This window comes from Medicago truncatula, chromosome 5 (assembly GCF_003473485.1).
Source record: "Medicago truncatula cultivar Jemalong A17 chromosome 5, MtrunA17r5.0-ANR, whole genome shotgun sequence".
Classification (NCBI taxonomy): domain Eukaryota; kingdom Viridiplantae; phylum Streptophyta; class Magnoliopsida; order Fabales; family Fabaceae; genus Medicago; species Medicago truncatula.
This window is the reverse complement of record NC_053046.1, coordinates 44,349,757-44,360,779: the sequence shown is the minus strand read 5'-3', so window position 1 is coordinate 44,360,779 and position 11,023 is coordinate 44,349,757. Positions and strand designations below refer to the sequence as shown.

Below are 11,023 nucleotides of genomic sequence, written 5' to 3'. Positions count from 1 at the left end.
ATCTTTTTCTTTATATTTAATAAAATGTTTCTTTTGACTAAAAAAAAGTAATTATAAAGAGGGGTATAAATCTGAGATCCGGCTTAGTTTTTACTTTTTATATTAGAAGAATCAAAGTTTGAGTAAGTAAATTGTGTTTCCTCACAAAACAAGTCCACTACAATATATTTCAAGTAACATATATGGGTCCAACTTTTGTGTACATAGCAAATTAGAATGTTCTGTTACGCGCTGCTATCTTCCTTGCTGCTATAAAAGCAATCATGTAGAAAAGATAAGATAAACATTTTATTCCTACAAGCACATTTTATTCTAGGTGCCTAAAATTTGAGAAAGTTAAGGTTAGGCTGTACTAATAACAAGATTATACTAATAAATTAATTTACAAGCACAAGTGATTTTTGATAACACATATTCTTAACTTAGGAATCCGAACAGAAAGTAGCTTTCATCTTTTTGATAAAATCCTCACATTTCTTGTTTAATTCTTCTGTTTCATCTTCATCAATTATCCTAAGATCATTTCCCTCTTCTTCTACTTCTTCTTCTGCTTCAATATTCACACTTTCTTGTTCCACTTCCACTTCCACTATCACCAAACTCTTCACTTCTTCATTTTCTTCTATTTGGGATTCACTTTCCATAAGAGCATTTCCCTCTTCTTTTTCTTCATCTTCTTCTACTTCAATAACCACTTTTTCTGGCTCCACTATCATCAAACTATTTTCTTCTTCTTGATATTCATTTTCCATAACGTTATCATCATAAATTGGTTCTGTAATCTCTGATTCTGGTATGTAAAATTCGAACCGGTTACTCTTCTCGCTGTCGTGGACATGTTCAATGTTTTGATGAGTGGTTGATGAAGAGGGATTGATTAAACTTGAATATAATGCTATAAAAGCAAGAATGATATTGCAAAGAAGGAACATGTAACTCTTGTCAATGGTGTAGTAGCTGCTAGAGAATTGCACAAGGAATGGCTTACAGGACTGAGAGAGTAAAGAACACAGAACAGAGAAAAAGAGAACATAAACAGCTTGAAAAATCTTGAAAGAATACATGTCTTATGTTGTTTGAACTTTAAACCTTGAACATGCTATGATATGTCTTGCTGCTATATATATATATATATATATGGTGATAGGTATGGATGGAGGGAGTTTCTACTGTACACCCTTAAATTAAGGTATATCGGTACACCTGTTTCATAAATCAATAAGTTAAAGATCATCTTTATGTAACAAAGAGCTATTTGTCGACTTTTATATTTTAGAAAATATTATTTCATAAGAAAAAACATAATTCCATTGTTTATAAGAATCATACTAATTTTTTTACATTTTATCGGAAAAATAATAAATATTCACTATTATGAATAATAAAAAATTCAAAAATTTGAATTTTGCTTCCCCGACACTTTTGAAAAATAAAATATAGTTATTAAAATTGTAAATGATAAAAAATATTTATTTTTTTCTAAAAAAATAACTTATTAAACTATTAATTTAAATATGGATGTATGATATAAATAGCCATGCTGTGGGAACATGGAAAATGTCTCTCGCTATTTTAATGATTTTGATTGGGTGAAAAGGAACATGTGGGCCCGAAGAAATTACTTGGAAAATATCCCATGTCAGTCAACTGGATTTTTTTAAGTAGTTAAATATATAATGGTTAAGTATATTTTGACAAAATTACACAATTAGTTTTTTTTGTCAGATAGCCTAGTGGCTAGAATTCACCTTATAAGGTGAATAAGTGGGGTGTTTGGGATTCGAACCGCGTCTGCATATAATAATGCATCGTCCTACACAATTCGTTCTTTAACTTAATTTTAAATAAAATTTTCATTTTTTTTTATCTTTTTTGTCTCAATTAAGTCTTTTATGTTATAAAATGTCAATATCTTATAATTTTGGTCAAATGTATCTAAAGGTCTTTTAAGTTTTTCGTTTTTCCCAAAGTCGTCCTTTAAGTTTCAAAAGTTCCAAACAAGTCCTTTAAGTTTCAAAAGTCTCAAACAAATCCTTTTAGTTTTTGAATCGTTTCAAACAAGTCTTTTTAGAGGATGATTTAAATGATAGAAACAAAGAGCATTATCCATCATTTGTCATGCCTAAAAAGATGACTAATTTTAAGTGGGTGTTATGAGTCAGATTTGGTACCAAAGATGAGTTCAAGAAAGCAATTACCAACTATGCTATCTACAATAGGACTTGTTTGAAACAATTCAAAAACTAAAAGGACTTGTTTGAGACTTTTGAAACTTAAAAGACGACTTTGGGAAAAATGAAAAACTTAAAGACCTTTAGATACATTTGACCTATAATTTTTTATGAGTATTTGACTTTAAATAGGACATTATTAGAGATACACATTAGTTTCTGCACGATTTCACTAAAAAAATACAAAGAATACAAATGAATTGACTTTAAAATAGGGAGCAAAAGTGGTGATTGAAAATATTTATAGAGACTGAAACGGAAAGTTGATATGTTTATAGAAACCAAAAACATATTTAACACAATATATATCACTCCCTCCCTCTTAAAATAAATGTCTTAATTGACTCTTTCATATGTGTCAATGTATAATTTTGACATTTAATACCTTTAATTATTTATTAACAAAAGTTATAAAAAATTGATATTTTAAAAATATTTTTAAAGAATCAGACATCATCTTAAATGTTACCGTTTGTTTTTATATATTAATAGAAAAATACAGTAAAAATATGTAGTAATAACTAATTGCCAAATATGTAGAATGATGTAGTAAATATGTAGTAAATATACAGTAAATACAGTTTACTCGGTGAGAAGACTGAGGAAGTAAATATGTAGTAATAACTAATTGTTAAGTTAAGATTCTATGAGAATACTGAGGTAGTAAAAATAGTAGTATACACAAACTGAACCACTCATTGTAAGATTGAGGTACTAATAACTAATCACCGAGTAAAAACATAAAGGAGTATTAATTAAAAAAAAATACGAGGCCAACACAAATTGTTAAGAAGTTGGTTCATACTCCACGTTAATAAAAGTTTTATTTTCATTGTAAATGTAAAGACTCTTTCTTTGTTTTAACATATATTATACGAATTAGTAAAAAAAAATATTAAACTCTTTTTGAATAAGGAAGCTGAATTCAAGTTCAATGTGTTGTCTCTGGCTTTGCTTACAAAAAACTAGAATGAGCTCGATCGTTTAAATGTTTTACACACATAGAACATACGCCTTCCATTTTTTTAACCTGAAACTATATTTGTTGCTTGAAAAAATGTAAGTTTTTTGAACTAATTTCACAGTCATTTTGTATTTTCTAAACACAATTAATTATTTTTAATTTAGTTTTTTATGATCGTTTGACTTGAATTTCCTAATACAAAAGCACTAATTTTATTATTACATTTCTCTTTCATATTTGATGACTTAGTCCAAGAAATGGCCATCCTCACAAGGATATGAGTAGTCATATTCGACTGTGTTCTAACAAATTTACACTCAAAATTTTACTGGTATGACATACAAGAAACGATAGCACTAAAATTCGTGCCTTGAGCATTCGAGTAAATTGCATTCACTAAACTTTGCGAATCACTCTCAAACACAACTCGCTCAAAACCTTTATTGGATGCAAGCTTCAACGCCTCTAATAATGCACCTGCTTCACCTTCAACGGAAGAGAGTTTGGCAAATTTCCAGCACAGTGTGGCAAATAAACTGTCCCTGGTAATTCCGGAACAACTTGCAGCAGTTGTTATTCCTTCAAACTATGATGATTTTCTTAACTTGCTATGAAATACAAAACCACAGTTGTGGTGGGAAAGATTCATCTAAACCTAATTGGGGACAATTGTATCTACTAAATTATTTATTTTGTTAGTAGCCATTAAATAGTTTATTTTTCTTAAAAGTTTAATTGATGTTTCCATTAAAAATTAGTACCGTTCGTTTTAGGAACCATGCTGCCGGAAAATTCACAGTAAAGATTGATGGTTCCATTAAAAATCAGAGTGTCATGCATATTTTTTAAAGGTTATTATACCAGAACTTTAGAAACAAAAAGAACCCAAGAAATGTGCTTCCACTACAGCATTAGCATTAGGCCATTCATGGGATCAAGAAACAAGAGTAAAAGACAACAAAAATCAAGCAGAGACGTATAGCAGTACAACACACACTCAAAAGCTGATCTGGACTCACACGGGCAGAATGATCTCTGCTCTTCGATCGCTGAATGTCATTTGTGTGTTGAATGACCTCGAATTCGACATGAAGATTTCTATCCTTCACAAGAGTGACCTCAAAAACAGTTAATGGCAACCTTTCAGTCACTCACAAATAGCCAGTTGTCTAATTTTCAAACCCTTTACATTTTGTTTTTAGGTTTCTAATGCATTGACTAAATTATCATCAACGACTATTAGTTATTTTCTCATGTTTTAAATATTCTTCATAACAGATATACATGTGTCTTCATAACAAATTAAAACAAACTAACTAGACCAAACATGTTTTGTGTTTGGAAACAAAAAAACATTTAAAGTGTCTCGTGATCTAAACATTGGGAATCCCTCAAAAATAAAAAAACATTGGGAAGTATCTCACTATATAGTGATCCTTCTTATTTTAATCCACCCATGTTTTCCTACAAACGCAAGATCTAACAATTGTTAATAGTTCATGCATCTAAGTGATGTTTTTGTTCGCTACATACAACAACAATCGTTCCATTATCATTCACTGGAAATCCAGAATGTATGTTTTAGTAGCAAAAACAATTACAGGACATCAAATGAACATCTCCCACATTTCGCAAAACATGATGCAACAAGGAAATGCAACTCAGCATATAATGTTCACATTAGCAACTGCTGATAGTTAGCACCATAGGTACTTCCAAGTTACGATACTTAAACCCACACGAATACAAGTCAGCATACAATGTTTCAAATATACCTCATCAAAATGCACCAGTTAAAACAAAATATGGAACCTTTCTGTTTTGTTATAAAGAAAGAACCCAAGATTACCAAATCTAATCATGTGGATACCTTGGTTTTCCCAGACCTGTAAATATAATCGCAATCATCAATTTTCACGATATACACAATATACTCAAATTCTAAATTGTACATAAGATATAATCTATCAATGCCTTCGACAGAAAATCGAACAGGATAATAAAGAAATGTAAGCATGCAATTTCATAACTAAAAGACCTCAAGTTTGCAATCCTACAAGTCAATGTAAAAAAATGTCAACAAAGTGATCAAATCAGTCCATTCCATAAACAACAAAGAAATATTTATAAATACTACTAACCTTACTCCTCCTTAAGTTTCATCTTATGCTCCATAGTCAGATAAATGGTCTGATCATGAATGGGGTCAATAACCTACATTACCGAAGGATATCTCTTTCAAGAAAACACAACAACAAGCAACTATTATTCATTACAAGCTGGATCCTTCGCCCATTCCTTTGTGGCATGTATATTTGAATCTTAACTCGGAAAAAGTATAGGATATTTGTAGATTATGTTAGCAGCAGAGAAAGTAAATGATCACGAGGGGCATCCATAGAGCTAGATAATGGAAAATTGTCTAAGCTGATTTTACCTGCTTTAAAGGACTGCAATTGACATGTCTGAACTCTCTGAAATGCTTTTTTATATATTCCTTCAATTTGGGTACATCCTCTCTCCGAAAAATATCCCAGAGAGCACCTTCTAAGGGGTCCCCTCCAACCACCAAGTCACTATCATTAGTGTCGGAGTGTCGATGAAATATTTCAACCACCTCTCGATCACCATAAAGGTCCCTCTTATCTTGCTCAAGGTGCTTCTGTCTCAATTTCTTAATGACATTAATTTCCTCAGGTTTCAGTTCCACTTTAGCGATATGCGTCAACACATTTACCTTATAGTCAAATTACAAAAAAAAGAAAACATTTAATTTTCCTCATAATAAAATATTCACTTCGACAGTGCAATGTGTCATTCGTTATTCATGTCGTAAGAATACTTTGAAGTTTATGTCACTAGTCGTAAAAAGAATTCTTTTTCGAATCATTAATTACCAAAACACCACAAATCAAATTATGAAATTATCTATGACAGTGCAATGGACAAAAAATTATGACTTGTACTTGAAACTACACAACATTCAGCTCCTAAGAAAATGAACAGATAAATGCAATGGCTTACAAAACAAAAACACACATGTCCTGTAAATTATGTACTTTTTAATACGGTATCGGTTCAAAATAACATTAAAAACTTTCGGAAAGAAAAAGAAGAAAAAAAACTCAAATAATTAAGAGGTTCATGACAGGAAAGACAAAAAGGTTTCGAAGCATACTGCATCAAACACATTACAATGGAGCTTAGTCACGGAATCCCCGCGTCCAAGATCCTGAGGAAATCCATAAGCAATATATGTTCTTGGCCCCATGTCAGGCTTTACACAATAATCCGGCAACTTCACAGCAAGGTTGAGAGAACCACTAAATGGATTTGTATATTCTTTATAAGGCAAGGAAGTTATGAACTCAGCATGATGACGAGGTAAACGTTCCTGAAATAAATCAGAAGGAGGCCAATCTTTCAATTTCAACACCTCAGGCCAATTAAGCCAGTCCTTGCGAGTTGCGACCCCTTGTGTAACCAGTGAAGAATCGGTGGATATTAATGTCTCTCTGCATTCAATGAACAACTAAAATAAAAATAAAGAAATTACTAGCCACAGAATAGACTATCAAGCAAAGGCTGTTACAATTCGCCCAAGACTGTTAGGCAATTTGGGATAAATAATCTGGATATGTAATCCAAAAACAAATTGGGACACCCAACATCAAAAAATTTAGACCAATTTAAAAGATAAGATTACAAGATATTGAATGAGAAGTGTGAAGTCGCATTTGTTGAAAATGTGGGAAAAACAATGTGACAAGTGCAAAGATAATTAGAAACAAGTTTAAGAACACTGGTTAAATAAATTAGAAACAAGTATCACACAAAGATAATAAACATGAATTCCATTGAGAAATCAAACAAACCTCACACCAATCTATGCAATTAACAGCCTTCCCATCCAAAACTTCATCGTATTTAGAATTGGTTTTTTGACAGAATGAACGCCACATGACTTTTGGTTCCCAGCTTAAACCAGATGTATATTCAAGTACATTTCTGACAATTACAGGCTCCCCTTTGCTCCAGTGCCATTGAAAATGTCTTAAATCTCCATGGTGTAGATCTACAGCCCTAGGACAGTATAAAAATCTATCACTTGAATTTTCATATAAAGCTGCCTTCCTCGTGTTATTGCCTATATCATCGGCGTTACTAACAGGTTTCAAGCAAGAACACCTAGTATCACAAGTCTCCTTTACATCTTGAAGCTTAAATGTTTCTGCAAGTTCGTTTGCTTTACATAGTAACTCGGAGATGCAATTCGGAGGAAGTATCCTTCTCAGTTCAAGGAAACCATGATGACATTCATTATCGACTTTTGGACAGGGAATGCTACCATCGCCATCTGCTAGCCACCCAGATCTTGACCACTCATGAGTCATAGATTCATCCTCAGCCTGTGATACATTTTCTTTAACCTGTTTTTCTTCAATTCCACCATATAGATAATCACGACCTCGGAAAATATACTGAAGCTCAATGGATCTGGACCACCTAGAAGCTTCCCACCACGGAGCTCACAACAACAGAGGAGACAAAGGTTAAAAGGGCATTTTGTGCAGCTTCTGCGGTAGTCAAATATTGATGTTTTGCAGTTGTCACTATAAAAAGTGTGAAGCCAACATTGTCACTATAAAGCATTAGATAAGTAAAGAAAACATTGATTAATATACCAAATCAGTCCTTACCAGAACACACGCGCATCTTTAGAATAATCCGCCGGTTTTATATTTAGCATTGAGAGTGAGAGAGAGGCCTGTAATTCACATCCCAAAATCAAATTATAAAATGAAAAATATATAAAACTAAAAATGATCTCTGACTATAAAGGAATACCTTGTATCTTGGCTTCTCTTTCCTTCTAAATCATTTGTTCTTCATCCAACCCTCTTAAATGTGGAAGAAGTCCTTTCAGAATATTCTTCGAGAACTCAACTTCCTCATTGCTGTTGGTTTCGACCTTATGCTTCATTTCCTATAGTAAACCAGATGGATACATTTCAAATATACAATACAGAAAAATCATAAGAATAGTTAATGTAGAAGAAGGGAGGATCACCGACATTAATGAGTTTAGAAGATCGTAAGCACGCTTTACAATTGCAATTATTACAACACACAGGACATGCCTCGGCAACATCGCTTTCTTTCAATTTAGAAAGAGTTTTGTGGAACCTCATTTTCGGTGGTTTCCTTCTCCGATTTTCTCTTTCTGCCGCATTTCTTTCTCTCCGGTTGAAATGATGAAGAGCCTCCAGCTTCCACGTCTCTTTCTTCCTTTGTTCTGCTCACTAACAACACTTCTTCATCCATCTTCCTCTTCCGAATGTCTGCAAAACTCCTTCTTCCGCGTTTCATTATCTCCATAGCAGCTTTAACTGAGGAAGAATCCCTAGCTGCCATTTCATCGTCCGTCAACAGCAACTCCACCGTATTGGCGCCAACATTCATAGCTTGTTTTTCTTGATCAGGAACAGATTCTTCTGCTACCGCGGCTGCCACATCACCAGCTTCAACCAAATTTTCACCGTTATTCAACGACACAGTTTCAGCTGCGCCAACATTCATAGCTTGTTTATCTTGATCAGGAACAGACTCTTCTGCTGCTGCGGCTGCCATTACGAAACACTGCCTACTTTGAATGTTGGCGCCGCTGAAACGGCGTCATTGAACAACAGTGAAGGTTCGGTTGAAGCTGGTGACTTTGATTTTCCAATGTTGTTGTTATCTTCCTCCGCCATTGAAATGTGGTTGTTCACTATTAATTAGAAGATGAAAATGGTGAGGTAAACGAATCCTAGCAAGCTATTGTGCATGCATGCATTTCATCTGGGTTCCTAAAACACCTATTTGGGGACAATTGTATGTACTAAAGTATTTTTTCTTGTTTTTTTAACAAAAAAAAAAAAAAAAAAAAAAAAAAAAAAAAAAAACTATATTCATTCAAATTGAAAATTGACATAGTACATCATTTAACATGACTTAAAACCTAAGGAATAAATATGACAACAAACTTATAACATACAAATGTTTACAAATAATACAATAAAATTTTAAAAGGTTTAAATATGTATTTCATCCTTGCAATTAGGGGTCGTTTAAAAATTGGTCGTTGTATTCGCTAATCCTTACAAACTAGCCTTGCAATCATTAATCATTTAAAATTTCGTCCTTTGACCAACTTAATCACTGCCACGTCACTAATTCGATGACGTGATAATCACTACCACACATGAAATTCCAATTTTATTCATGGCTCCAGATCTGCAATTCAGATCATTGATTGAATAATTGATCTTTCAATTTAAATTAATTGAACACTGCAACAAGACGGAATATCAAACAATGACATAAAAGTACTGAACAATACATCACCGCACTCAAACTATGAAATAAAAAAAATTGATCTATATTAAAAACACTTTTTTAGATTAAAATAGAGAAAAAAAAAAATAGAAGGAGAGGTGACTTTAAGTCAAAATTGACTGAAAACTACACTCTCAATGAAAAAAAAAAAAAAAAAAAAGAACTATTATTTTGTCTTTGTTTTTGAAGGAGAACAATTATTTTGTTTTTTTTAAGGGAGAGAGCAATTATTTTGTTAGTTAAATAGTTCATTTTTCTAACAGTTTGCTACGGTATGAATTGACCGACCTTATGCAGTGTGAAGAATAGGACTTAGATCACTCTAACAGCTTCCAGCTCATTTCATTTGAGTTGACTTTGTTGTCTTTACAAATAACTTACCTAGAAATTTCTTAATTGACTCAAAGTCTACAACGAAATCAATGCCCTGACCCTACCATTTTGATTTTTAAGGGAAGTTACATTTTCTACAATTAAATAATGTGGACTTGGCTCTATCCTTCATCGACAATAAAATCGTTCCAAGCAGAGACATAACATCCAAGTATCCAACACTCTAATTGACTAAACAAAATGAATGGATAACAAACAAATATAACACGATTACTTAAATTATGAAGTGAAAATGAAATAACAACTTTTTTTACAAGTATTGCTAGACCCGAAATTACATAAAGACTTAAATTAGAGTAACTAATTGGGTTTTAGAAAGGTTTGTGGTATTGATATCAATTACTATCAAAATGCGGCCTCAATTATGATTGCATTGCGATTTAGACAACATATAAAAAACTATTGTGTTGCGGCCAAGATCCCCAAATTGTAGAACTTTACTTGAGACTTTTTTTCCTGTTTGGAAACCTTGACTATTGCAACTAATTTTTGCTCAATTTACGGTTTCACTAGTTTGATTAAATTTTATTGGATAAATTATCGATAGTTCTTTAAAGACAACCTAAAAAAACTAAAGAGACATGTTCCATCTCTACAATACCGTCTTGCTTTTATAACATTGTTTTCTACTCTAATCAATTCCTTTTCATCAACCACTCATAAAAGCATTGAGCATTTTGGAATTTTAGTTTTCAGAACAAGAGATTACAGAACCATAAATATGATGTAAAACTATGCTGCAAGACAGACAAAAGCTGAAGTAGAACATTCTAAATTGGTTTGTACCCAAATCAATTACTTCCAATATTGTACTCGTTCTCAGAGAAAAAAAAAACAATTTTCCTGTTTAAACTTTGATTGGTTTAACCTAGTAGATTAATTTGTTTCATCACCCACGTGTCCGTCTTTCCACGCCCGTTATGTTGCATTCTTTATTCTATCTCTTTGTAGAATAAACATGAGGTGTGTTCCTATCAACCACCAATATTGCCCTTTGAAGCTTCTTGTTGAAATACATGTCATGTTAACTTTGTCAATTTGTTCTCATCTTATAAGT

The 11,023-nt window shown here is 32.5% G+C and overlaps 1 protein-coding gene and 1 pseudogene across 1 annotated transcript; both read right to left on the bottom strand.

Annotated features, from left to right (window-relative positions):
- Positions 1-266: 266 nt before the first annotated feature.
- LOC11419654 (uncharacterized) lies at positions 267-1,121 on the bottom strand. The gene has a single exon (XM_003618017.4). It carries the CDS (start codon positions 1,062-1,064, stop codon positions 423-425), a length of 642 nt encoding a protein of 213 aa, XP_003618065.1. The 5' UTR covers positions 1,065-1,121; the 3' UTR covers positions 267-422.
- A 4,216-nt stretch (positions 1,122-5,337) lies between these two features.
- Positions 5,338-8,826, bottom strand: LOC112421791 (lysine-specific demethylase JMJ25-like; annotated as a pseudogene).
- Between the last annotated feature and the right edge of the window lie 2,197 nt (positions 8,827-11,023).

Excerpts from the sequence above, each read along its gene's own strand:
- LOC11419654 (XM_003618017.4), bottom strand. The coding sequence starts at position 1,064 with ATGTATTCTTTCAAGATTTTTCAAGCTGTTTATGTTCTCTTTTTCTCT.